The sequence below is a fragment of the Phoenix dactylifera genome, chromosome 18 (genome assembly GCF_009389715.1).
Source record: "Phoenix dactylifera cultivar Barhee BC4 chromosome 18, palm_55x_up_171113_PBpolish2nd_filt_p, whole genome shotgun sequence".
NCBI lineage: Eukaryota > Viridiplantae > Streptophyta > Magnoliopsida > Arecales > Arecaceae > Phoenix > Phoenix dactylifera.
Genome location: NC_052409.1, coordinates 4,229,073 through 4,253,238, shown reverse-complemented (window position 1 = coordinate 4,253,238; position 24,166 = coordinate 4,229,073). Strand labels below are relative to the sequence as shown.

Sequence of the window (24,166 nt, the reverse complement as noted above, 5' to 3'; positions counted from 1 at the left end):
TTTTCTACCCTCACATTGCCGACGTTTTTGCGACACTTTATAAAACATCGGTAATAAAACCAACGACGCTTATAAGCGTCGACAGTGTTTGATTTTTTTTGTAGTCAATCAAATTTGAACAACCCAAACAATCGAATGTTTGAAGTAACCTGTAACCCCATGGCCAGAATAAGGTTATAAGATGGATAATCTCACTATTTCTAATTATAACATGGATAATCTCACTATTTCTAATTAGTAAACTACACTCATCAATGGGGATATAATTAAGGTTACAGATAGTAACTTTGCTCCAAACACCTTTACAAATTCCAACATACACAACTTAGGAGAAAATGGTTAAAAAAGAAAACACTTGAGTCGTACTTACAGAAGAAAAGTTCTTCCAAGTCTGCAAATGTATTATACTTTATACGCTATATATAGCATACGCTTCTCCACGGCTTAGAAGAAGGCCAACTGCATTTTTGTAGTTGCTTTTTTCCTTGCCACGCTATCATCAGGATCTATATATGCAGTTTCCGTAGCCTACAAAGGAGCAATTTTTAATTCAACTTTGAGTAGGTTTTTATGAGATGCAACCATGACAACGAGGGAGTCGGTATATTTAACATAAACTGCTCGAAATAATCAGTTGCATATGTTCTTGCACCGCCAATAGTAAGAAACCAAAAGAAATTAAAAATAAAGATCGCCGAAAGAATGCTGCCTTATGGGGCATGCTTACTTGGATCAATGGTGGAGATCACTCCGGTCTGTCCGAAATCACAGTCGAACGAATTCCTTCCAAAAGATTGGTAATACTCGTTCATAACGTAAGCAGCATGGCCTTGTGCAGTGTCTGGACGATAGCATGCACCGCCTGGTCGTATCGGATTGCAGTCGATGCCCTGCGCGCAGACATACTCAATTTTCTCCTGCAGCGACATGACATCGGCGTCTGGTTTCGGAACGCACCACCTCTTCGCATCGGATGCCATGGGCTTCACCTGTTGATCTCTGGCCTGCTAAAAGTTTTAAGAGTCCCAACTCGCTGCAATCACTTACACTGGACAACTAGAGGAATAATTAAAGATCATGCACCGGATTCAGTAATACTAGACCACGCAGATTGTTAATTAGTAATCTCTACCTCACCTCGGTTCTAAGAATTCCAATGTCGTAGACAGGCGTCATATTGGGATAGAACAGCCCGAAGTTCCTCTCGGACGTCGGCCCGGGTTTGAGATTCTCGTTGAAGAGCGAGAAGATGTATGTGTCGAATGTTCTGTTGGGCATGAGCGGGGTGCCGATGCCAGAAGCCGCATGCCGCACAAGGTTCTTGTTGTAGTCCCGAGCACTATCCATGTCCGCGCCGACCTCCCATGCATCTCCCATTGATGGCCATCCGGTCTCGGCTACGACGATCTCGACGTCGGTGAAACCCAGGAGCTTCATTGCAGAGAAGATGGCGTCCAGTTGCGCATCCAACATGTTTGTGTATGTCAGGCCGGTATTGTCGTCCACCACGCCGGAGTTCAGCCGGAAAAGGGCGTAGTCGAGGGTATCACGAGTGGAGCCGAAGAAAGGGTACGGATTCACCATGAAAGGGGAGCCTGTAGCTCTTAAGAAGGTAAGCAACGGCTTCATTACAGCGGTGTCGTAGCCATCCTGAAATCTCCCAACAGATGGTGGGGCAGAAGCGGCAAGGATGCCGAGGGAGTGTGGGGAGGAGACCTTGATCTTGTGTTGCAGTGACGCGCCCACCAGGGCGGTGTGGAGGTTTTGCATGGCGGGCACGAGGCTCGCGATCAGGGATTTGTCGGCGGCCGACACGACCTCGTTGCCGACTAGGATGCGGGTGATGTTGGTGGCGGCGATGTAGGGGAGGATGTTTGCCTGGATCCAATACTTGGCGAAGGAAAGGTTGGTGAGGTTGGGGATGAGGTCGTTGGAGATGGTGACATCAATGGCTAGGTCGGTGTTGTCGAAGGCTTGCAAGGTTGCTGGATCCGTATCGAAGAGCTTGACGCGGTCGATTACAGTGTTTCGAGCAAGAAACTGTGCCACCTGGGCTGGTGGGGGAAGATTGTTCCCAAGCTTGCCGTAGTTGACGCCAATGCCGGATCCACCGACAGCTGAAATGAACACGATAAAGCTGGTTAATTTCTTTAGGTTATTTGAGTTCGTAAGAGGAGCATTCCAACTATCCGAGACGTACTGTTGAAGGTAATGGAGAGAATAATGGTTGATATAGCATATATACCTTCCAAGATGGAAACTGTGGAGAGGATCCAGAGAGTGCGGATGGCTGCGGGCATGGCTGTCGGAGTTCTTCCTATCGCCGGCATGGGGAGGCAAGAAAGACATGGGAGTGGAGAATGAGGTGGAAGAGGTAAGTGGGGACTTGATTTGTAGGATGTGGATTCTTTTCTTTGGCTTGGGGGGCCTTGATGCTCAAATCATCTAAGCTGCTTTTGGTGGGAATTTGAACCTTTAACTTTGGCTTTTTGCCTTTCTTCCTTTCTTCGCATGCACTACTGGTATGCAAATTTGAAAGTTTTGGAGGACCCATGCAGTTGAGATACCAGCATTTGCTATAAAAATGTTTGCCGACCTCCTTTTCTTTTTTTTTTTTTTTTTTTTTTTTTTAATTTTTCTTGATGCAAAAGATGGGAAGGCCCATCAACCTAAGTTCTCTATTTTGCTGTCTTTTTATGAATTTCATGTTACAATTTATTGAAATCAAAATCGAAAACAAATAATTAATCTTTATCCTCAATAAATGATGAAAGATTGAAGACATGCACGTTTGCTCTTTGAAACTCTCTCTGGCTTTCCATATCATCAGGATGAACTGCTATTACAGTTTTAAAAAGAGAGTCAAAACGTTTGACCTTGTAAAGCCATATTTTGGAGTCCAAACACGTCGCCTATTGGACTGACTTTTATGCTGAATGTGATAGATATTTATTTTTGATACTGAAATATACTGCCAACAAGGGAGATGGTTCACTGTTCTATTCCAATTATAGAGATTTTGCTGTACGTTTATTCAACATTTACAAGGAAATGGTCATTTCTGCCATTATATATAATAGGTTAATATTGTAGAGATTTCTGACATCGTTGTTAATATTGTCAAGGTTAATTTACTGAATTTTAGTACGCCATCTGATTTCATATGTTCATATAGGTATGATTCCATATCAATCGACTAATTTATCCTGGGTTCAGTAAAATTAATATATATATATATATATATATATATATATATATATATATATATATATATATATATATATAGCTAATATATAACATTTACACAATATTGCTCATAAGGTCGACGACAACGTAGGGCCCAACATCGATAACCTGTACAGTTGGATGAGATCCATTATTTGCTGTTAAAAAATTATGTAATTTGAAAATTTTTAATCTATGCATTTTTCAGCCAATAAACACTCATATGTTGACATTTTTGACATCTGTTGTGCAATATATTTTTGGCCATAATATACCTAGGTTGGGAATCCGTTACTCAAAATCAAGCAGTCATATATATATATATATATATATATATATGAGATAAGCTGGACGGATCATCTACCATAAATATATTCAATGAGCTTAGAAAATAAAATATTATGGTGCGCGATCGGAACAGTTGACAAATTGTAATGGCCCACTCTTTCGGCCTAATGGGCCGTCCTCAAGAGGCCAGGCCCATTATAAGGGGCGTATAAACATAGTCCAATCTGCAATACTGCTCGATGGATATCGTTGGCCGTCGAGGATACGCTCGCTTGAGCTGCGAAATTAACCACTCCGACTTCCGCTTAGCCCAACCCGGACCCAAAGCCCACGGTAGCCGGAATGTACAAAGCTACAGTAATTTCGCCCTAAACCCCTCAAAGTTCTCTCCCCAAAACCTTCAAAACCCTGAGCAGTGAGACCGCCGCCCGCTTTTCTCCCTCGCCTCTCGTCCCCTCTCGATATTCCCCTCTACTTGAACCCCACTTCCCTTGAATATTTCGATCTCTCTTCGATCGACTGATAGACCGAGGCCTTGGGCTTCCTCCTCTTCGTCCATGAACGCCAAACCTAGAAGGAAGCGAACGATTTTTAGTAGGTCCCGAGGGTTTTGACTCTCTTGGCTCCACTTCTCTTCTACGAACCTGAATCGCTGTTCTTTCATCTCCGTTATTGATGGAGAAACTCCATCTCTATAGGAACAGTTCGGTGGAGTGGAAGCCCTCTGCTGTGGTGGCCCTCGCCACCAGCGCCGACGGCTCGCAGGTTGCGGCCGCGCGGGAGGACGGCTCTCTCGAGATCTGGCTCGTTTCCCCTGGCTCCGTTGGATGGCATTGCCAGCTCGTAGGATCCCGATTTCTCTTGTTGATTTAGCATCTATGTTTTTGGTTTTCGTAAAAAGATTTGATCTTTTTTTGGGCTGCAGACAATCCAAGGTGACCCTATCTCTAGAGTGTCTTCACTGGTCTGGTGCCGCCCCAGTTCGAAGAGTGGAGGCCCAGGCCGTTTGTTGTCCTCGAGTATAGATGGGTCAATCTCAGAATGGGATCTCTTTGGTTTACAACAAAAGGTTAAAGTTCTTTATTGTTAGTTCTGGCTCTTTTTTTTGGTCAAAATTGGTTCTTTTTTTTCTTCACATGATGTGACTATAATTTAAAGGTCCAAAGTGGTCATATGGTTTAGTATACTGATTGTGTAAATTGATTAAAAATGCTTTCTTTTATTTACCACCAATTTATGATGCAGATATGCTTAATATTGGTGATCTAAATGCTGTTAATGCGTAAGGTAACAACTAGAGAAACCTAAAGAATTAGTTCAACCACATCCATCGGCAATTTTACTTGCCTTCAGAAGCATTATTTGAAAGACACTTTTAGTAGTCATGCGATTCAGATTTTACTGATGAAGTATGAAAAACTTTGCAATTTTCAACAAATCGAAAAGAATGAAATGTTCTGATCAGCAATCATGATTCTTCCAAGTGACACTTTTAAGGAAAATTGCAATTGTTTATGCTTAGTTTAGTATGCATTATTCGTATTGGACAGCTTGAATGATACAGAGTAGAGCACATGGTTACCTAATTTGCTTATCAGGCAGCTAATTAAAATTTGATATGAAGTTAACTGATGTGCAATACAGTTACATTTTGCACATGCATATACTGGGTAAATCCTGGTTCAATGTTCTCATTCCACACTTATCAAAGTCCTCTTCATCTTAGTTGGGAAGTTGTGAATTAGGTTACTAGGGCAAACCTTCTCTTTTGCCCCTATTTGAGGGCTGCTAAGTGTCTCAGGCCTTTTAAGTTTACAAGCAGCTGAGCTTTTAAAAGTCTTGGTTTTCATGTGGGTTACTATCTTGGAAAGAAACAGGATTGGACAACTTGCTTACAAAGCGAGTGTGGAGTGAATGTGCATGGAAATAATCTGCTTTATGGGCTCGAGAGGGATGCTAATTAAAATCTTTTCAGCATCAGCCAAGTTCGTGGTGATGTTGCTTATATGAAAAGATAATCCTTCCTGTGCAAGGCACTGTGAACAATATGGCAAATGTCATCTTTCTTACTACCCTTTAATTTGTGACTGGTTTTATGATGTGGAGCATAATAGCATGGTCATGTCGTAGTAGTTGTGGAGGTTAGGAATTAATGAACATTTTAGAGTGAGGGAGCTGATATGGTAAAAGAAATGGTCTTAATGTTTGCCGTACCCATCGGCACCGTACTGTACCGATATGTCGAACCTTTTTGTAACATACAACGTACTGACACTGTAATAGAATAGTATTGGTACGGGGTCTGGTACCAACACAGCAAACCTTGATTGATTTGCTATCAAATGCCACTCCTTTTAAGACTTGGCACCAGCTTGAGAAGCATTAGCTGGTTCTCACCTGAGAAACCTATTAAATTGCTATCCTTTTTCTGCACTTCTTCATTGCTTTCTATTCCCCTTCAAGTTGATATGCTTTCCCTTACCACTCTATAACAGGTAAAAATCCCTTTTCTGTACCACTTCATAGATTTAGATACTATTTCCTTTTAACTGCTCCTTCTCCCCTTCTCTCACCACATGATTCCCACATATTAACATTTTTCTGATCTTCTTGTCACATTGCCTCTTTTGTACATGCCTTGAAACATTGGGAGTGTGGCATTGAGGGGTGGAATGTTGTTAACTCAATTTCTTCATGATAACCACTAGGACTTGGTAGGGAGGGTGCACGAAATGTAGTTTTATGTTTTAATGTGGTTCTGCTTGTGATGCTTATAGATCAAGTTAAAATTAAATGTCTTTTTTTTTTTGGGTACATCGGCGGCTCACACCTGACGAGTGTGAAGACGGCCAACATAATCAGAAAACAAAATGTTGCGCAAAGGCAAATGTCTTTCTTTGAAGAAAAAACTTCTTTTCTATATTATGACCTAGCATCATGTCATGATCTTACCTTACCAGCCAAATAATAAGCATGGTTGCTACATTTACTTTTCTCTTAAATGGGAAATTACACATTTATAACAACTAAAAGAAACAATCTAAGATTTTAAAAAAAATAACCACAATTTTGTTGTGGGCCATTCTTCGTCATACTGCTATTAGTTTTTTTGTTGTTCTTATATTATAATAGCCAAAAAAATCTACATTGATAGCCATTTTATATACACTTCTATGATACTATGAGTGTCCTTTTCTTGTGGATCCTATAGATTGTACTGGATTCTGTTGGAGTATCTATCTGGCAGATGGCCATTGAACCTTCAGATAGTATAGTGCATTTAGGAAAAAATGACTCAGGGCTTATAGCCAATGGTTATGAATCTCATGGTGCTCACAGTGATTCTGAATCTGGTCAAAGTGATGACGACGACGATGACTCAGATGAACCTCATTCTGCAGCTATTGCAAGCAACTATCAACGCTTAGCTGTTGCCTGTGATGATGGTTGCATTCGCTTGTATAATGCCTTTGATACAGATGGACTGACATATATCAGATCATTTCCTAGGGTTAGCGGTTAGACTCATAAACCTATTCTTTCATTTTCTCTTTAAGCTTTCCGATTCAAAAATTTTTGTAATTGTGTTTTTTTTATTTACAGGGCGCATTTTGAGTGTTACATGGAGCCATGATGCAAAGTTAATATTTTCTGGGACTAATGATGGGTATGTTTGACTAAATGATAGCGGTAAATCGATGATCCTGAATTTTCAATCTTGTTTTCTTTTAAAAGTTGCAAGCTTGTGCACATCCTTCTATGGATGCATGGGTTATGGAGTTGGTTAAGCTGGCATCTCTCTCTCTCTCTCTCTCTCTCTCTGTTTGTCTGCATTCTCTTATTTAAAAGAAATATTTCTTTATTATTTAATAATTTTGCTTATTTATGACTATTGTAGTTTAATAAGATGCTGGGATGCTATATCTTTTCATGAGGCATATCGCATCACGGTTGGGCTTGGTGGCTTGGGCAGTGGACCTGAACTTTGTGTTTGGTCATTATTGTTTCTAAGGTAGAAGTTAGTTAAAATCAATATCTTGTGTAGAATTATTGGTCTTGCGATATTCAATTTTTCAAATTCCTTTATTATAGTTGAATTGACCCCCCTCCCCTTAAACTTATGTTTAGGTGTGGGGTCCTTGTTAGCGGAGATAGTACTGGGAGTGTTCAGTTTTGGGATAGTTGTCATGGAACTCTTTTGCAAGCTCACACTTTTCATAAGGGTGATGTGAATTCTCTAGCAACCGTTCCTAGTCACAACAGAGTGTTTTCTGCTGGTTCAGATGGACAGGTACGTTGTTTTATTACTGCATACCATTAAGTGGCCTTGTTATATGCTGTATTATTGAAGTGGACATGAAATCTAATTTATTCTATCTTCTACAAATATATCATGCATATATATATGTATGTATGTATGTATTCACATTGTATAGCTTGTGCCTCTTTTTTTACAATCTTTTGTTGAGTAATCTTGACCTGCAGCATAAATAGTGTTAGATGAAATAATAAAAGTATCCAGTTCTAAAAATAAAGGTTTTGGACCACAGTAGCAACTATAGCGATATAAACCAAGATTCACCGTATTAGTACGTACCACCCCATACCGGCTGTACCATACCGCACCAATAAGAAACTGACTATATACCAATCATACTGAAACTATAACAATATGTACCGGTGCAGGGTTTGGTACTGGGATTGCAAAGCTTGATATAAACTTAACAAACCGCGCTATAAAGTTATGGAAGAAACTGATAGGAAAGACGATATTAGAAAGTGAAAACAGTATGTAATAATCAGGTTCCTGGCCTTAAGATAGGAAAAATAGTCATGAAAGCTATTGCGTGCTTGCTTAGACAATTGATAGATTTCAAGAAAAGGAAATATTATATGCATAAATTTTAAGAAAAGAAGATTAATATGATGTGCGATTTCTGGTTAAGAGGTATATTATAGTGAACCATGATAGATAATTTGGTTGGAATGCAAGAGAAAAGGTATATTTAATGGTTTTATATAAATTGTTAGGGATGAAGGTGCAGTGGCCAGTAACTAGTGTAGGTTGGTGAGTTAGGTTTGAAGTTGCAGAGTCTATACCACAGTTTGTCTCTGAGCTCATACTTTGCACTTTTCATTACCTAAAATCAATTGAGAGGTGTCAGCAGGTCTGGTGTAACCAGATCTGAGCGTGTCATGTTCCATTGATGACTACTCGTTGGTTGGGCTAGGTCATTGAGCCTTGAATTTATTTGTCAATCAGAAAATGGTAGTTCTGTAAAATTCATGCCCTGTTTTAAACAGATCCTGTTATAACCAAAAGCTGTTGAGTAACTTTTCAAGCACAGGTCTATATTATAGATTTCGTCCTAAACACATGCTAGAGCTTGTCCTGCCAATTCATAGCTGGTGGGGACACAAACCACCGTTTCCAGCATGTATACAGGCGTCGCCGGCGTGCATAGCACTTTGGCCACCCTAGTTTTATTTTCTTGCGTATTTTCATTTATTTCTTATGTATTTTCGTATTTTATTAGTTGTTTGCTTGTTTGATTGTATTTAGCTAGTGTAGTGACCCATGATGTTGTTGGGTCATGGGTAGTTACATGATCTCATTTGTGGGGATCATGGGTAGTTGTATTGGGGCTATATATGGCACCCCCTTATCTATTGTTCAGCAGAATATTTTGGGGATTAAAAACGAGACTTCGCTTTAGTATCTGGTGGACTCCAGACTCCTCCCTCCTCCTTCCCCTACTTAATTTCTTCTCTAAATCAACTGTCCCGCATCAGTTTGGTATCAGAGCACTGTTGGGCTTTGCCTCTGTGCCAACGCCCCGATCCGTGATCCTTTCCCTTCCTTTTCTTCACTGCCATTTTCTGGGCCGCAGTGGGACAGTCTGCAAAAAAAAAAAAACTTTTGTTGTCTCCTCTGTCCCGAAAATCCCACAGAAATCTACCAAGTGTATGGCAGAGCATCGCCGGATCCCAGGATTCCGGTGGGCACACGAAATCTACGCGGTAACCCGACCCCGGACGCCGGAGCGAGCTGACGGACCACGGGTGACTCCTTCTGTCAAAAAGAAGAGGAGCATCGCTGCCCTTCTTTCAGACCTGTCCCTCGGACCCGCCGAAGCGTCTGCTGGCCACCGCGCACACGAAGAGAGACAGGAGACATTCCTGCGAGGGAACCCAGTGCCGGAGCAGGTGACCGGTCGCCGGCCACCACCACAGACCACTGAGATCTCCCTCCTCTGCACTGCTAGCGTGGACTTCGCCACGATCGACCGCCGGGAACTGCCAGCAACTGTAGCCGCAGAGCCCGGTACCACCTCCCGAAACCGTCGGGAGGTTGCAGAAACACCAGTTAACGGGTAAGTCCCTCACCCGTTACCAGTTCATTAGCCGGATCCGCCCCAAAAAAAAAAAAAAAAAAAAAAAAAAGAGGTCACATGACCCTCACGTGAGCCTCGCACGTGACTTCACACGTGACCACCCCAGACGCAGCACGTGACTTGCACGTGCTGTTCAAAAAAAAAAAAAAAAAAGGAAGACCGTACCTGTCGTTCGACGGAGAAGAACCCAGATCTAGGGTTTCGCCACCACCGCCGCCGTCGACGCCTCACTGTCACGCCTCCACCGCCACTGTCGCCGCTCTTTGCTGCCACCGAGCCGTCTCTCCTCCTTGTTGTCGGACCATCGCTCGCCGCCGCAGCTCACCTCAGCGACCGCACGCACCGCTGATTCAATCACACCGCCACCCTCCCCTTTCCCCCTCTTTCATCTTTTCCGTTTCCTCCACCCTCCACCGACCTTGAGTCTTCCCATTTTCTTCTTCCCTCAGTCGACTCTTCCTCTCCCTCTCGGCTCACTAAACCCTAAACCCCTTTCTTTTTCTCCCTTTCATCTCACCAAGACCCCTTCTTCTTCTGTGCCGCCACCTCCGACTTCCGCTGCCGACTCCATCCTCCGCCTTCGCCGACCCCCTCGCTCCCCAGAACGAGGGATCCACCTCCGATATCGCTCCTTTCCCTTCTTCTTCTATTCTTTCCCACTCTTTCTCCAACCCTCGAGTTCTCCCATCCCTTCTCCCTCCCATCTCACCGAAACCTCCATCCCATCTCTTTCCCCGCGCCACCACCTCCACCTCCGTTGCCGACTCCATCGTCCGCCCTCGCCGCTTTCTTCGCTCCCCAAAACGGAGATCTCCCCTCTCTTCTTCCACCGGTGTCACCCTCAGCTCCTTGGTATCAGAAGCTCCTCACCCAACGACGCACAGCGGGATCCGAAGCCATCCAGAAGCTTCGGGTCCCCTCTAGTCTTTGCTTTTCGGGCGAGTGGGCCGGCCTGTGTTCGGCCTGTTGTCACGCGGGCCGAGCTGATCTTCTGGCCCAGTGTTTTGCGGGCTTCGCTTTCAGGCCCTGCATCTGGATCCAGACCCAGCCGTGAGTTGGACTTTTACAACGACGCTGCAGTCAGCCATCTTCCAGCAGCATTTTCTACAAATCGTCGGGTTCCGGTTCTGCATCCTACACTTTGCCATCCAAACTCATCCACTGATTCAGATCTGCAAGAAGAGGTCGTATCTTTCCTTTAAATAATTATTTTTCAGCCTTTCCCTATAAACTAGCTTATCTTTAGATTATTATTGTTTCACTTCATGTTGTCGGTTTGAGATAGGACCTTACTTTTATAAAAGCCTATGCCCCTTGAAAACACATATTGAGCCTTACAAATTATTTTCAAATCCTCGAAAGGCAACTAGGAAATTTTACTTGAATCTGGTGAAACCCAAATCAATTTGAAGGACCCCACTTTCATTAGATTAACCTGCAAAGATTTTGCATGATCCAAACCAAGGTTAGCAGTACCTAAGGTCCTGATATTTTGTTATCACCTGTGCTAATTCGAAGGTAACCGAGACTACGTCAAAAGTCGTCTTTATTTCAACATCGTTGATTTTATTCTGAATGTTAATTATATATCTAGGAATTTTGAATTCTAGAGTATGACAACTCGCAGCGGTACATCTTACTCACATGAGATGTCGACCAACCCAAACCAACAGGTATTAGATGCCATAGCAGCATTGGAAACCAGATTAGGAGCAAGAATCACTGACCTTGAAACTAGGCTGAATACTCGCTTGACTATAGCTGAAAATTCAATCACCAACCTCCAAGTTACTCACAACGATGGAGAATCTGAACTTGGTGAGATTGAACCGTCCCGCCCCAGAGGCTTTGGGCCACAACACCAAAGGGACTATCTAAGAGCACGTGAGACACCAGATGAGCATGTAATGCGCAGTATTAAGATCGATGCACCAAGTTATGATGGTCGTCTTGACCCAAAAGTCTTCATCGATTGGCTCGCTGATATGGACCATTACTTTGAATGGTATAGCTTGTCTGACGATCGCAGAGTTCGTTTTGCAAAAATGAAGCTCATTGGTCCTGCAAAATTACATTGGAACACAATAGAAAATATGCTTGCTAGAGCTAGACAACCCCCTGTGGTACATTGGGATGAAATGAAGGAGAAGTTAAAAGAAAAATATCTCCCAACATCCTATAAGAGTCGCCTGTTAGATCAGTGGCAACGCTTGATTCAAGGAAACAAACCTGTGTCTGAGTACATCGCTCGCTTTGATGAGTTCTTCATGCGATGTGATGCACGCGAGAGTGTGGAATTGACCCTTTCTAGGTTTAGGTCCGGATTACGAGATGATCTACAAAAAGAGCTTATTTTACGCGAGGTCAATTCATTAGAACATGCCTATCAACTCGTCCAAGACATTGAGCGTTATACTAATAAGACAACCTTTAGGCGATTCGATCTTAAGGAGACCAATTATAAGAACACCCACGGTAGTCAGATTAATACTTGGAGTAAGCCCAATGTCAGAAATCAAGCGACCGAGTCCCCAAAAATTAATGATCAAAAGAGTAAGGGAATTTTAAGTGAACCACCCAAAATTTCTCGAGATCAGTGTTACAGATGTTTTGGTTTTGGGCATAGAGCTAGTCAATGTCCCACTAAGAAAACATTGGTCATCGAAGAAGATAGAAATGATGAAGAGAATGAGTTGGTATATGAACCAGAGATAGACCCTGAAGAGTCCGATGAAGGTGAGGAACCGGACTCACTTGAGGGTTCCACTCCTTTAGGTGTAGTCAGGTGTGTCCTTACACAACCAAAGCGAGAAGATGATGACTGGAGGCGTCGATCCATATTTCACACCTATATCAAATGTGGCGAACATAGCTGTAAGGTTATCATCGACAGTGGGAGTTGTGTCAATGTTGTATCCACAAGAACTGTCAAGAAGCTACAGTTAAAGACAGTGCCTCACCCTAACCCCTATAATGTGTCTTGGGTGGATAAAACCGCTATACCAGTCACTGAGCGTTGCCTCGTCCAAATCAACTTTTCTGAATATAATGATAAGGTCTGGTGTGATGTTATTCCCATGGACGTCGGACACATCATCCTTGGTAGACCGTGGCTTTATGATTTGGATGTGACTATTTATGGCAAATCCAATTCCTGTTCTTTTGTTCACCAAGGAAAGAAAATTCGACTAAACCCTCTACCGCCTAGACCTTCTATTGCTGGAAAGAAGGATGTGAAGGTTGAAAAGCGCCTTCAAATCATTAGTCCTAAGGAATTCGAGAAAGCAGCAACCCAAGGATCCATAGTCATTGTGTTAGTGTCCAAAGAAGTTGTTCCTGATGTTCAAATAGATTTTTCGAAGGAAGTTCATCATGTTCTGGAAGAATTTAAGGATCTCTTTCCTGAGGACCTTCCTGATGAGCTTCCCCCTATGCGTGACATTCAGCACGCCATAGACTTGGTTCCAGGGGCGACTCTCCCGAACTTGCCTCATTATAGACTAAATCCGATTGAACACGCTGAATTGAAACGGCAAGTTGATGAACTACTCCAAAAAGGGTTCATCCGAGAAAGTCTTAGTCCGTGTGCGGTGCCGGCGCTTCTAACGCCCAAAAAAGACGGCACTTGGAGAATGTGTGTGGATAGCAGGGCAATTAATAAGATAACGGTTAAATATCGGTTTCCAATACCACGATTGGATGACATGCTTGATATGATGGCAGGTGCCACTATCTTTTCCAAAATTGACCTTAAGAGTGGTTACCACCAAATCCGTATCCGCCCAGGTGATGAATGGAAAACAGCTTTCAAAACCAAGGATGGGTTATATGAGTGGCTAGTCATGCCCTTTGGATTAACAAATGCACCTAGTACATTTATGCGAATTATGACACAAGTACTAAGACCTTTCATGGGTAAATTCCTTGTAGTCTACTTTGACGATATCTTAATTTACAGCAAAAACAAGGAACAACACCTTGAGCACCTACGTTTGGTTTGCGATTCACTGAGAAAAGAAAGCCTATATGCGAATCTTAAGAAGTGTTCATTTATGACTGATCGTGTAATCTTCTTAGGATTCGTTGTTTCTTCTGAGGGTGTTTCAGCAGACCCACAGAAGGTCCAAGCTATTCTTGAATGGCCCGAACCCACTACATTATTTGAGGTGCGAAGCTTCCACGGCCTAGCCACCTTTTATAGAAGGTTCATCAAGAATTTTAGTACGATCACTGCACCGATTACGGATTGTATCCGGAAAGGTGAATTTCATTGGACCGTTGCGGCCTCAAGGGCATTCCAAGAGATCAAGACTAGAATGACTGAAGCCCCGGTGATGCGCCTCCCAGATTTTACTAAAGTTTTCGAAGTTTCTTGTGATGCATCTGGTATAGGTATAGGTGGTGTCTTAAGCCAAGAAAAGCATCCTGTCGCATACTTCAGTGAAAAGCTGAATGATGCCAAACGAAAATATTCCACCTATGACAAAGAATTTTATGCAGTTGTACAAGCGCTGCGTCACTGGCGTCACTATTTGCTACCTCAGGAATTCGTATTATATTCCGACCATGAAGCTTTGAGGTACTTAAATTCCCAAAAGCGATTGAATTCACGACACGGAAAGTGGGCTGAATTTCTTCAAGAATATACCTTCGTGTTGTGTCACAAAGCAGGTATTGACAACAAAGCAGCTGATGCCTTAAGCCGTCGTGTAGCATTACTTTTGTCGGTAAGCATAAATGTTACTGGATTTGAACGTATAATTGACGATTATGCAACTTGTCCAGACTTCGCTGAGATCTATGCAAGCGTCTTAGATGGTCGCACCAGGGACTATAGTGATTACCTTGTGGTTGATTCCTTTCTGTTCCGAGGAAACAAGCTATGTATCCCTCAAACATCCCTTAGAGATTTTCTTGTTTGGGAACTTCATGCGGGAGGAATAGCTGGCCATTTTGGTAGAAATAAGACCATTGATATGGTCGAACAAAGATTTTATTGGCCTAGTTTAAAACGGAATGTTGCAAAAATTGTTAGTCAGTGTCGTACTTGTCAACTATCCAAACAGCGCAAACAAAACACTGGTTTATATACGCCCCTTCCTGTCCCAGATCGTCCTTGGCAGGACATTAGTATGGATTTCGTGCTAGGATTGCCAAAGACTAGAAGTAAGCATGATTCCATTCTCGTGGTAGTGGATCGGTTCTCTAAGATGGCACATTTTCTACCCACTTCCAAGACTTCTGATGCCTCCAAAGTTGCGAGGATTATCTTTGATGAGGTCGTTAGGCTCCACGGGCTTCCAACCTCGATAGTGACTGATAGAGATGTCAAATTTGTTAGTTATTTTTGGAAGACCCTCTGGAACTTTATGGGTACTAAGCTTAAATATTCCACAGCCTATCACCCTCAGACAGACGGGCAAACTGAGGTGGTCAACCGCAGTCTAGGAAACCTTCTACGATGTTTGGTAGGTGACCACCCAGGTAATTGGGATCTTCTTTTATCCATAGCTGAATTCGCCTACAATAGCTCTGTAAACAGGACCACTGGCTTGAGCCCTTTTGAAATTGTCTTAGGCTATGTACCGCGAAAACCTGTTGATCTTATCCCAGTAGCCCCTAACAATAGAATCTCTGAGACCGCTGAATCCTTTGCGCAACACATGCAAAATTTACATAAAGAGATTAAGAAAAAAATTGAAATCAACAATGTGAGATATAAAACGGCCGTTGACTTACGTCGACGTTATCAAGAATTTCGAGCGGGTGATGATGTAATGATCAGAATCAGACCTGAACGGTTTCCACCAGGAGCCGTTAGGAAATTGCACGCCCGAAGTATGGGTCCATACAAAATTCTGAAACGGGTTGGATCTAATGCATATGTGGTGGATATTCCAAGTGATTTTGGGATTAATCCAGTTTTTAACGTAGAAGACTTAGTTGCCTACCGAGGTCCGACAACTATTCCTACAGACCCGCTCAATGAGCCTGACACTGACTGCACATCCAATTTTGAGAACATATCTCCTGCTCCTGCCTTGCCTCCTATACCTTTTTCTCCGCAGATCACAGACACAGTGGAACAGATTTTGGATGATCAGATTGTTAGTACGCAGAACGGTGGTTATCAGCGATACCTGGTCAGATGGCATGGTCGACCTCCGTCAGATGATACTTGGATTAGCAGAGATGAGCTCCAGCGACTTGCTTCAGACCTGTTGGAGCATTACCAGACATCCGTTTCGCCAGAGGCGAACTCTTCTCCGCTGAGGGGAGTTGGTGGGGACACAAACCACCGTTTCCAGCATGTATACAGGCGTCGCCGGCGTGCATAGCACTTTGGCCACCCTAGTTTTATTTTCTTGCGTATTTTCATTTATTTCTTATGTATTTTCGTATTTTATTAGTTGTTTGCTTGTTTGATTGTATTTAGCTAGTGTAGTGACCCATGATGTTGTTGGGTCATGGGTAGTTACATGATCTCATTTGTGGGGATCATGGGTAGTTGTATTGGGGCTATATATGGCACCCCCTTATCTATTGTTCAGCAGAATATTTTGGGGATTAAAAACGAGACTTCGCTTTAGTATCTGGTGGACTCCAGACTCCTCCCTCCTCCTTCCCCTACTTAATTTCTTCTCTAAATCAACTGTCCCGCATCAATAGCCCTAATGATTAGCAATAGAAAGCACAATGAGTATTATTTGCTCGTGATATTGTTGTTAACTAGTAAGAAGAATGATTCAGTGTTGAATTTGAATTTGAGGAGGAAATCTTTGAATTGTTGAGAAATAAATACAAATGAAGTGGAGAGTACTTAATGGCAATTTAATAAAAATAAAAAATTGATCTAATTCAATTATGGAGGCAGCAGCAATCTTCGTATTGGTAAACTTGGCTATCTTGTAACTATTAAGATAGTAATGGATAGAGGATCAGGTATTTCCAATAGAAATAAACTGATTGGATGACGTGGTAGATTGCTATGCCTTTTCTGTAGTTATATCTTGAAAACTAAAGGGAAAAATACTGACTAATCATTCCCTTTGCAGAGTTGGATTTGCGTGTTAGATTCTGAATGATATCTCTGACCCTATATGACTGCACTCTGTAGATATATAATTTACTCATCCATGGTATGAGTCTGTTATTGTAACAACCTATGGCATATTCAGTGCATATATTAGGTGTTGCCCCCTGGTATTTGTATTATGCTATTGCAGCAGCCATAAACTTGCTGCATAAACTTGCTCCATAAACTTGCTTCATAAATTTAGGATTGTATTTTACGTGTAATTTCTAAATGATGCTATCAGTGATGCAGATGCCCATACAAGCAGTAGCATGCCTAGGTCATATCTTCATTTTAGCTGTGTCTCGCTGCCTTAGGTAGTTCATGACTTCATGTTATATTGTTTCTCTCATTCTCTAACATGATTTTAACCTGGGGGACTTGCTATACGAGAACAATTAGATGTATACTTTACAAAGAATTTCACATCAGCGAACAGAATATGTTTGAGATAAGTTATTAGAGAACATTAATTAGGCTTGTAGTCCAAAATTTGCAGTAGGCTTTGCCTTTTGTTGATTAGTTAAATCTCCAGTAATTACTTCATTAATCATCTTACATCAATGATCTACATATATTCTTGTTGTTAAATTTGCAACTGTGAAAAGGTAATAAAAATCTAGCAAGTGGAAAGCTTTGTGTAAAATCAGGTACACTGGCTAAGATAATTCGAATGATGTATCTTAACCTTTAACTGTCAATACATGTCTCATCTGTCTGAGATTGGTTATATGGATCTAAGTTTGATTTATCTATCAAATTCTTTCCAATGTTTAGTCTCAACCTGATTTATCCCTTTATAAATTGGTGATTCCTGGTCAAGATCATTTTGGTTAGAGACGGCTTTTCCAATGTTTGATTCTGAACCTGATTTAGCTCTTTATAAGTTGTTGATTCCTGGTCAAGATCATTTTGGTTAGAGACGGCTTTTCCAAGAAGGGCAGTCAGTCTTGGTTATATAATTGAACTCATGTAACCAAACCGTGTAAAGTATCTTTCATATAGCTGTTTTTTATTTGATCATGTTAATAACTCTTCTTGATGTCCAGGTTATTCTTTATAAACGCTCCAATGAAACACTTGGTGTTGGGAATGACGAGCTTCCTAAGGAACAAATAATGAAATGGGTGTATGTTGGGTATATAAGAGCTCACACTCATGATGTCAGGGCCTTGACAATGGCAGTGCCTATTTGCAGAGAAGGTTGGTCGAGATGACCCATTAGTTAAGCTTCGGTTCTGTCAGCTTTTGCCTTAAGTTGTTGTTGAACTTACATTTTGATCCTTCTCCACGTCTGTTTTCTTTGACAGATGCATTACCTGTTGAAAAGGTTCCTAGGGTCCGCTGTCAAGAGAAGCCTATTGATTTCAGTTATCACAAATGGGCACATTTAGGTGTCCCCATGCTTATTTCTGCAGGTGATGACACCAAGCTCTTTGCTTACTCTGCCAAAGAGTTCACCCAATTCTCACCCCATGATATCTGCCCTGCACCTCAGCGGCCATCAGTGAAGTTGGTACATGATACTGTTCTAGATGGTGCTTCAGTGTTACTTGTCCAGTCCTCTGTGTGGTTAGATGTTTTTCTTGTCAAATTAGATGGTACTGTGGCTCCGAGTGTGTCTTCTGGAAGAAATACAATAACACAACTTTTGGCTCGTCTTAAAAGCAAGGGATCCCGAAAAATCATATGTAGCACCATATCCAGCACCGGAATGCTTTTGGCGTACTCTGATCATGTGAAACCCTGCCTCTTTGAATTAAGGAGGCATAAAGGTGGAAAAAGCAGGTGGTCTATTGACAAATTGCAGCTACCTAAGGGATTGCCATATGCACACTGTATGGTTTTTAGTGTTGATGCCTCTCGCCTGATGATAGCTGGCCATGATAGAAAAATATTTGTAAGTTCCTTAGTCTTTGCCATACCTCTAATAATCTAGCATGAATCTATTTAGCTGTAGTATTGGTCGGCTGGATATTGCCCTGGATTAGGCACTATTTTGGATCTTTTTAAATTCCTCTAAGATGTTTTGCTATTTTAATGGCCCAGCCAGATTTTAATGTGCTTGTTTTGTGCACGTGTGTAGGTTTGGTCAGCTACCCTTTTACATGCCCTGTTACCATTGTGCACCTGTTAATAATAATATTCATTTCATTTATGATATACTGATCTATAATAGGTTCTTAATCTTGTTTCTTTTTCTTTGGGACAACAGGTAGTGGATGTGAAAAAATCCGAGCTGGTGCACACCTTTGTCCCTCAGCGAAAGGTGGAAGATATGAATTTTCCACCTAGTGAACCTCCCATAACAAGAATGTTTACAAGTTCGGATGGGCAGTGGTTGGCTGCAATCAATTGTTTCGGGGACATTTATATATTTAATCTAGAGATATATAGGTAGGCAATGTTAGCTATGCTTGACCATTAGAAACTATTCTATGTTCTATTTCATTTTCTTAAAAAACATATAATTGCAGTTAAAGTTGCATGCATCACTAGTTAGGTATTTTGATATTTGTGAAAATTGATTAGTGTTAAAGCAATTCCGAAGGAACAAGAGAGGCAAATCCATTGTAGTTTTTCTGTTTAGATTACTTGATTCTGTAATATACTCTTTTACCGGTCTTGTACAATATTTGGATGGGTTAGGAATCATGCTTGTTTAACTTGTCTCATTCTTGTTGTGTGCAAAATAAATTGTTATCTACCCCAAAATCTTATTTCCTGAGTATGCTTGTCTGGTAAATAGTAATTATTCTTTCTGTATTTAGGATATAGGCTTGCGTGTGATAAATATCTTAGTTATGTTAAACAACTGCAGTAACAATTTGCACTTAATCATTTGTACATTTGTTAATACCTTCAAGGTCTATTGACATGGGTTTAAATTTTGTTTGCAGGCAACACTGGTTCATATCCAGGTTGAATGATGCTTCTGTTACTGCTGGTGGTTTTCCTCCTAGGAGCAGCAATGTTTTTGTCATCACAACATCTTCAAACCAGGTATATGTGTTTGACGTGGAAGCAAAACAGTTAGGTGAATGGTCAAGGCGCCACAGTTATCATCTACCTAGAAGATTTCAAGAATTTCCAGGGGAAGTGATTGGGCTCTCCTTTCCGCCTTCCTCGTCGTCAACTTCAGTTGTTGTATATAGTGCAAGGTATGACCGGCCTTAGTTATTTTTGCATGCATGCATTTGCTTTAATTTCCTTGAGCTGTATATCTTACACATTTCCTCTAAGTTCCTTGGTGATTCTTTTTATTTTTATTGTGTTTGGCAAGATTATTAAAATACATCATTTGGTGAGAAATCTATGGAAAATTCAGCCTTCATTAAGTTTTTTAATGTATGTATGTAAATTACCCTTCCCACGAGAGTGGTTTGGTTTGGTGTTATACACTATGCACTATGATGTGTCGAATTGGCAGGTGCCAAGCTAGCTTACTGGGGCACATTCTCATCATGTTATCAACTCTAGGCATTCCGAATCATACTTTGTGTTACCTTCTGCTTGCCTGGAGCCTTTGGATTGGTGTCATAGTGCATATATTTTGGGTGTGGACACATCTGAAACACTCAAAATCTGTTGTCAGTCAGAATTTATCTAGATCTTAATCACTGCGAAACTCATTAACGAACGTCTCATTTTTCTCTTCGAGAGTGAAAGTTAGGCAAAGCCTAAACACTTCTCATTAAGGTAGTGAAAAGAATCACCCTTGAAGGACACAAAAGAAACAGAACAAAGGAAGATAGAGAGAACAAAGACCAGGAGATTGTCTGCATCACCATCCTCCTCAATTCAACCACCTACGAGAGCACAGACCTCTCCAAAGTCTCATTCCTCTTACAGAATTAATCTTATCCACTCATCAGCTCTAGTTTGCTAAAGAGTCCTTCCTCTTGCTGCTTCTTGCTAGACACCGAACTGAAACAATCTATGAGCTATCGCTTTATCTTCTGAATCTGAACTAGAATTTGGCACGTGCGAGGTGTGAAGAGGAAAGTCTTAGTGGCTGTGACTTAATGTGTTTTAGTTGGAATTGCTTCGGTTGATCAGATGTTGACCCGTGATCGTATGGTGTGCCCTGATGGTTCCTTCTCATGACTGGAAGTTATGGCAACTCCCATGGGATGAGAGTTGCCAGGATTCTATAGGCAAGATAAGAATCTTGATGTCGAAATGACTTTGTACATTGTGAAGGTCATGATTTTTTTTAAAGTTCCGATAATCAAAGTTTTTCATTAATAGAGGCTTGAAGGGAGCTTTGTTTTTGTGGCTGCAATTTAGGATCCCTTGAAAATAGGAATCAACCAAGCCATGTAACTGACAGGTCCCTATATTTGTTCCCTTGTTTGGATTTATTAGCCAGCTACCTTTTTTCTCTAGATTACATTTCATATTTTTCTGTGAGGGGTAAAAGTAGATGTCATCAGGCTTTTGCGATGGGCATCACATGGCCGAACTCTAAGCATTTGCTTTGTATTGCAGTGTAGATAATGTCTAATGCCAAGGTCTTCTTCCTGCTAAAAGTTCTCCAGTTGCAGTCTAGCCAGGTTCAGGATTAGTACATTCCAAGTTTCTCTTCCTGGTTTTCAAATTCAGACCTACTTTATCGCTCATAAGGCAACTCTCAGCAACGATGGCAAATTCACAACTAATTTTTGCAAATATCATGCCCCATGTGAAATTTGAAATTGATTCCTGATCATGGTTTTAAATAACAGTGTTATAACCATTACAACGGCTGTCATGATGATTTTAGCTAACCCCCCTTTACATTATTGAGATAAATAAATAATGTGGGAAAATGTAACGGCATTTATTTTTCTGTTATTTCTCATTATAGCTTATTGTTAGCATAAATAATGGCTATTATTTTCCCGTGTACCTTCTTTTAAATAAATCAATATTTTCAAAATTAAATTTTTTCCCTTCCAATTCCCTCCAAAAGTGATTATACGGTCGGAAAAATAATATTATGTTATCTAGCAAAAAGCGAATGGAATGACAATGTGGTTACTTTTTCGGTTATTTCTTGTTATAGCAGCCCATATTTCAGTGGTATTCTAATAGTCGAAATTTGAAAAGTTGCTTTCTGAGGCAAATAATGGCCATTATAACCATTATAATAGTGATAATGAGCTATTTAAAACCTTGTTCCTGATTGCATGAATCTATGCATTTCACTATTTCCTCATTTAAATGATGAGGGGAAAGGGCCTTAGCATCTCTATTCTGTCCAAGGAATCATTAGTATGTTGCAAGATTAAGGCCTGACTCATGTTGCACTCTGCAAATTCAATTATTTATTACTCTCTTTGCTCACTTTTTTGCTCCTTATGTTAATATACATGCAGGGCAATGTGCTTAATTGACTTTGGGATGCCAATCAATCGGGAAGATGGTGAATATCCAAACGGTTCAGATCTATTGAAGTACGATTCTAGCAAAAATGCAAGAGCAAAGCGGAAACGAAAGAATTTTGATCAAGAATCCAGCCCAAATAAGAATAAGAATTTTGATTTTTGTGCATTTGGAGACCCTGTTTTGTTCGTTGGTCACCTGTCGGAAAATAACCTTTTGATACTAGAGAAGCGGTGGATGGAGGTTGCCCAGAACTTTGATGCCCCCGTCCATAGACATATTTTTGGAACCTAAACTGGATAATTCTACCATTTTACACAGCAACTGAGTCCTGCTGGATCCAAGGTTCCCATTTTTATTCATTCAGCTCAGCGGCTACGGCATCAAATAGTATGTTCTGTAAAAAATTTACTAACATTTATGGGCAGTTGGCCATTGAGATTTTGTATTGTGGGAGAAAGGTGATACCTTATTGTTTTTGTAAAATGAGCGAACCATCGATTTCTGCATCTGTTCTTGATCTTTTTGTTGTTGTCCCACTTCAAGTTAGATTTAAACTCCATGTTCCATGGCATAAGAAAGGGCATCCTTATTCTCTGCTGGGTGTAGCCAAATTTGCTCGATTTTGTTCTCTCTCTCTTTTTTTTATCCTCTTCAGGTGTCGAGTGGCTTTTCAATTCAAGAGAAGGGTGACCAGAAAAATGATTAATTTGAGCAACTGCAACCAAATGAAGTGAGGTTATGGGCTTATGACCTTTGCGTCTTCATTAACATCACCTCCATACGGCTATACCTTAATGGTGGACCCAAAAATAAGTGTTAGGTATTGAAAATTTATTCATTATTTTATCATTTATTTGGTATGTTTTCGGATTATTTTTTCAAGTTAAGTTAATGGATTCAAAATGTCATCTTACGAACAATGGCATAACTAATATTAGCGTGGGAGAAGAAAGATGGGTTTGATGGTTTTGCGTTTTAAGTAGTAATCCTCCTGATAAACCTAACCTTTTCGGCATGTCATTCAACTTCTTGAGGAAAAACCTTCAAGAAATGCAGCAAATTGATTGCCATGATCAGCGTCAGCAGATGACTCTTCTTTTATAGCACTTGCCAAGAAGCCATATTTCACTGGTCAAGCTCAAAGCATCACCCTAGTAAACACTCCTGGAGCCAAGCCATATTTTACTGGTCAAGCTCAAAGCATCACCCTAGTAGACACTCCTGGAGCCAAGCCATATTTCATTAGTCAAGCTCAAAGCTGCTTTTTTTTTTTTCTTTTTTGTTAGGATGGGCGATTCATATCTAATAAGCACAAATATATTTAATAAAGTCAGAAAACAGAAGATCTCGCTCCTTTTTGGCTTAAATAAAAACAGAAGAAGCTTCGATAGGCTTACTGCGACTAGCTTTTGTTCTAATTTAGCAGTTACTGCATCTTTATCTGTAGAACCAGCTGACTGTACTGCAGGAAATTCTGAAGCCAGTCCTCTTAGGCAAGTCCATCGTCACCTCGCCATAAATGCACAAAAACAAGTTGTTTCCCAGAAACAAAGGCTTAACAAGAACTAAGAACGTCCAAATGTATGTTCTCATGCCGATGTCAAAACAATTAAAGCCATTAAAGAAAGGGCCAACATCATTTACTACCCATGCCTAGTTAATCTCTCATGGCAAGTTTTTTCTCTATGGCATATGGAAACACTGTAGGTGTAGGAGAGTGGGTGGCATTGCATCCATGTGAAGAATTATTCTGGTGTTGAGATATTTCTAGTCCCATCAAGATATAAACTATGTTAATAAAAAATCATAGATT

At 41.0% G+C, this 24,166-nt stretch overlaps 2 protein-coding genes across 5 annotated transcripts; one reads left to right on the top strand and one right to left on the bottom strand.

Moving 5' to 3' along the window:
• Positions 1-195: 195 nt before the first annotated feature.
• Positions 196-2,417, bottom strand: LOC103698324 (glucan endo-1,3-beta-glucosidase-like). Of its 2 annotated transcripts, none has more exons than XM_039115450.1 (4): positions 2,246-2,417; positions 1,138-2,117; positions 728-1,007; positions 196-528 (listed from the first exon to the last, which is right to left on the bottom strand). In XM_039115450.1, exons 1-4 carry the CDS (start codon positions 2,328-2,330, stop codon positions 500-502), a joined length of 1,374 nt encoding a protein of 457 aa, XP_038971378.1. In that variant the 5' UTR covers positions 2,331-2,417; the 3' UTR covers positions 196-499. The 2 variants fall into 2 exon arrangements, with proteins under 2 accessions (XP_038971378.1, XP_008778544.2); XM_008780322.4 differs by having other exon boundaries at positions 728-1,004.
• A 1,492-nt stretch (positions 2,418-3,909) lies between these two features.
• LOC103698302 (WD repeat-containing protein PCN-like) lies at positions 3,910-22,964 on the top strand. 3 transcript variants are annotated; one of them, XM_026801600.2, is made up of 12 exons: positions 3,910-4,107; positions 4,212-4,356; positions 4,439-4,582; positions 6,853-7,031; positions 7,117-7,180; positions 7,412-7,525; positions 7,642-7,804; positions 18,033-18,186; positions 18,294-18,883; positions 19,199-19,380; positions 19,884-20,144; positions 22,344-22,964. In XM_026801600.2, the coding sequence occupies exons 3-12, from the start codon at positions 4,539-4,541 to the stop codon at positions 22,642-22,644; spliced, it is 2,052 nt and encodes a 683-aa protein (XP_026657401.1). In that variant the 5' UTR covers positions 3,910-4,107; positions 4,212-4,356; positions 4,439-4,538; the 3' UTR covers positions 22,645-22,964. The 3 variants fall into 3 exon arrangements, with proteins under 3 accessions (XP_026657401.1, XP_008778528.1, XP_008778520.1); XM_008780306.4 differs by having other exon boundaries at positions 6,725-7,031; XM_008780298.4 differs by having other exon boundaries at positions 3,910-4,356; positions 6,725-7,031.
• Positions 22,965-24,166: the final 1,202 nt, after the last annotated feature.

Coding starts and splice junctions, on each gene's coding strand:
- LOC103698324 (XM_039115450.1), bottom strand. CDS start 2,330: ATGCCGGCGATAGGAAGAACTCCGACAGCCATGCCCGCAGCCATCCGC. Junction 1,008..1,137: donor TTGGAATTCTTAGAACCGAG/GTGAGGTAGAGA, acceptor TAAAACTTTTAG/CAGGCCAGAGATCAACAGGT. Junction 529..727: donor GATCTCCACCATTGATCCAA/GTAAGCATGCCC, acceptor GCTCCTTTGTAG/GCTACGGAAACTGCATATAT.
- LOC103698302 (XM_008780298.4), top strand. CDS start 4,189: ATGGAGAAACTCCATCTCTATAGGAACAGTTCGGTGGAGTGGAAGCCC. Junction 7,032..7,116: donor ATCATTTCCTAGGGTTAGCG/GTTAGACTCATA, acceptor TTTTATTTACAG/GGCGCATTTTGAGTGTTACA. Junction 18,884..19,198: donor GCCATGATAGAAAAATATTT/GTAAGTTCCTTA, acceptor TTGGGACAACAG/GTAGTGGATGTGAAAAAATC.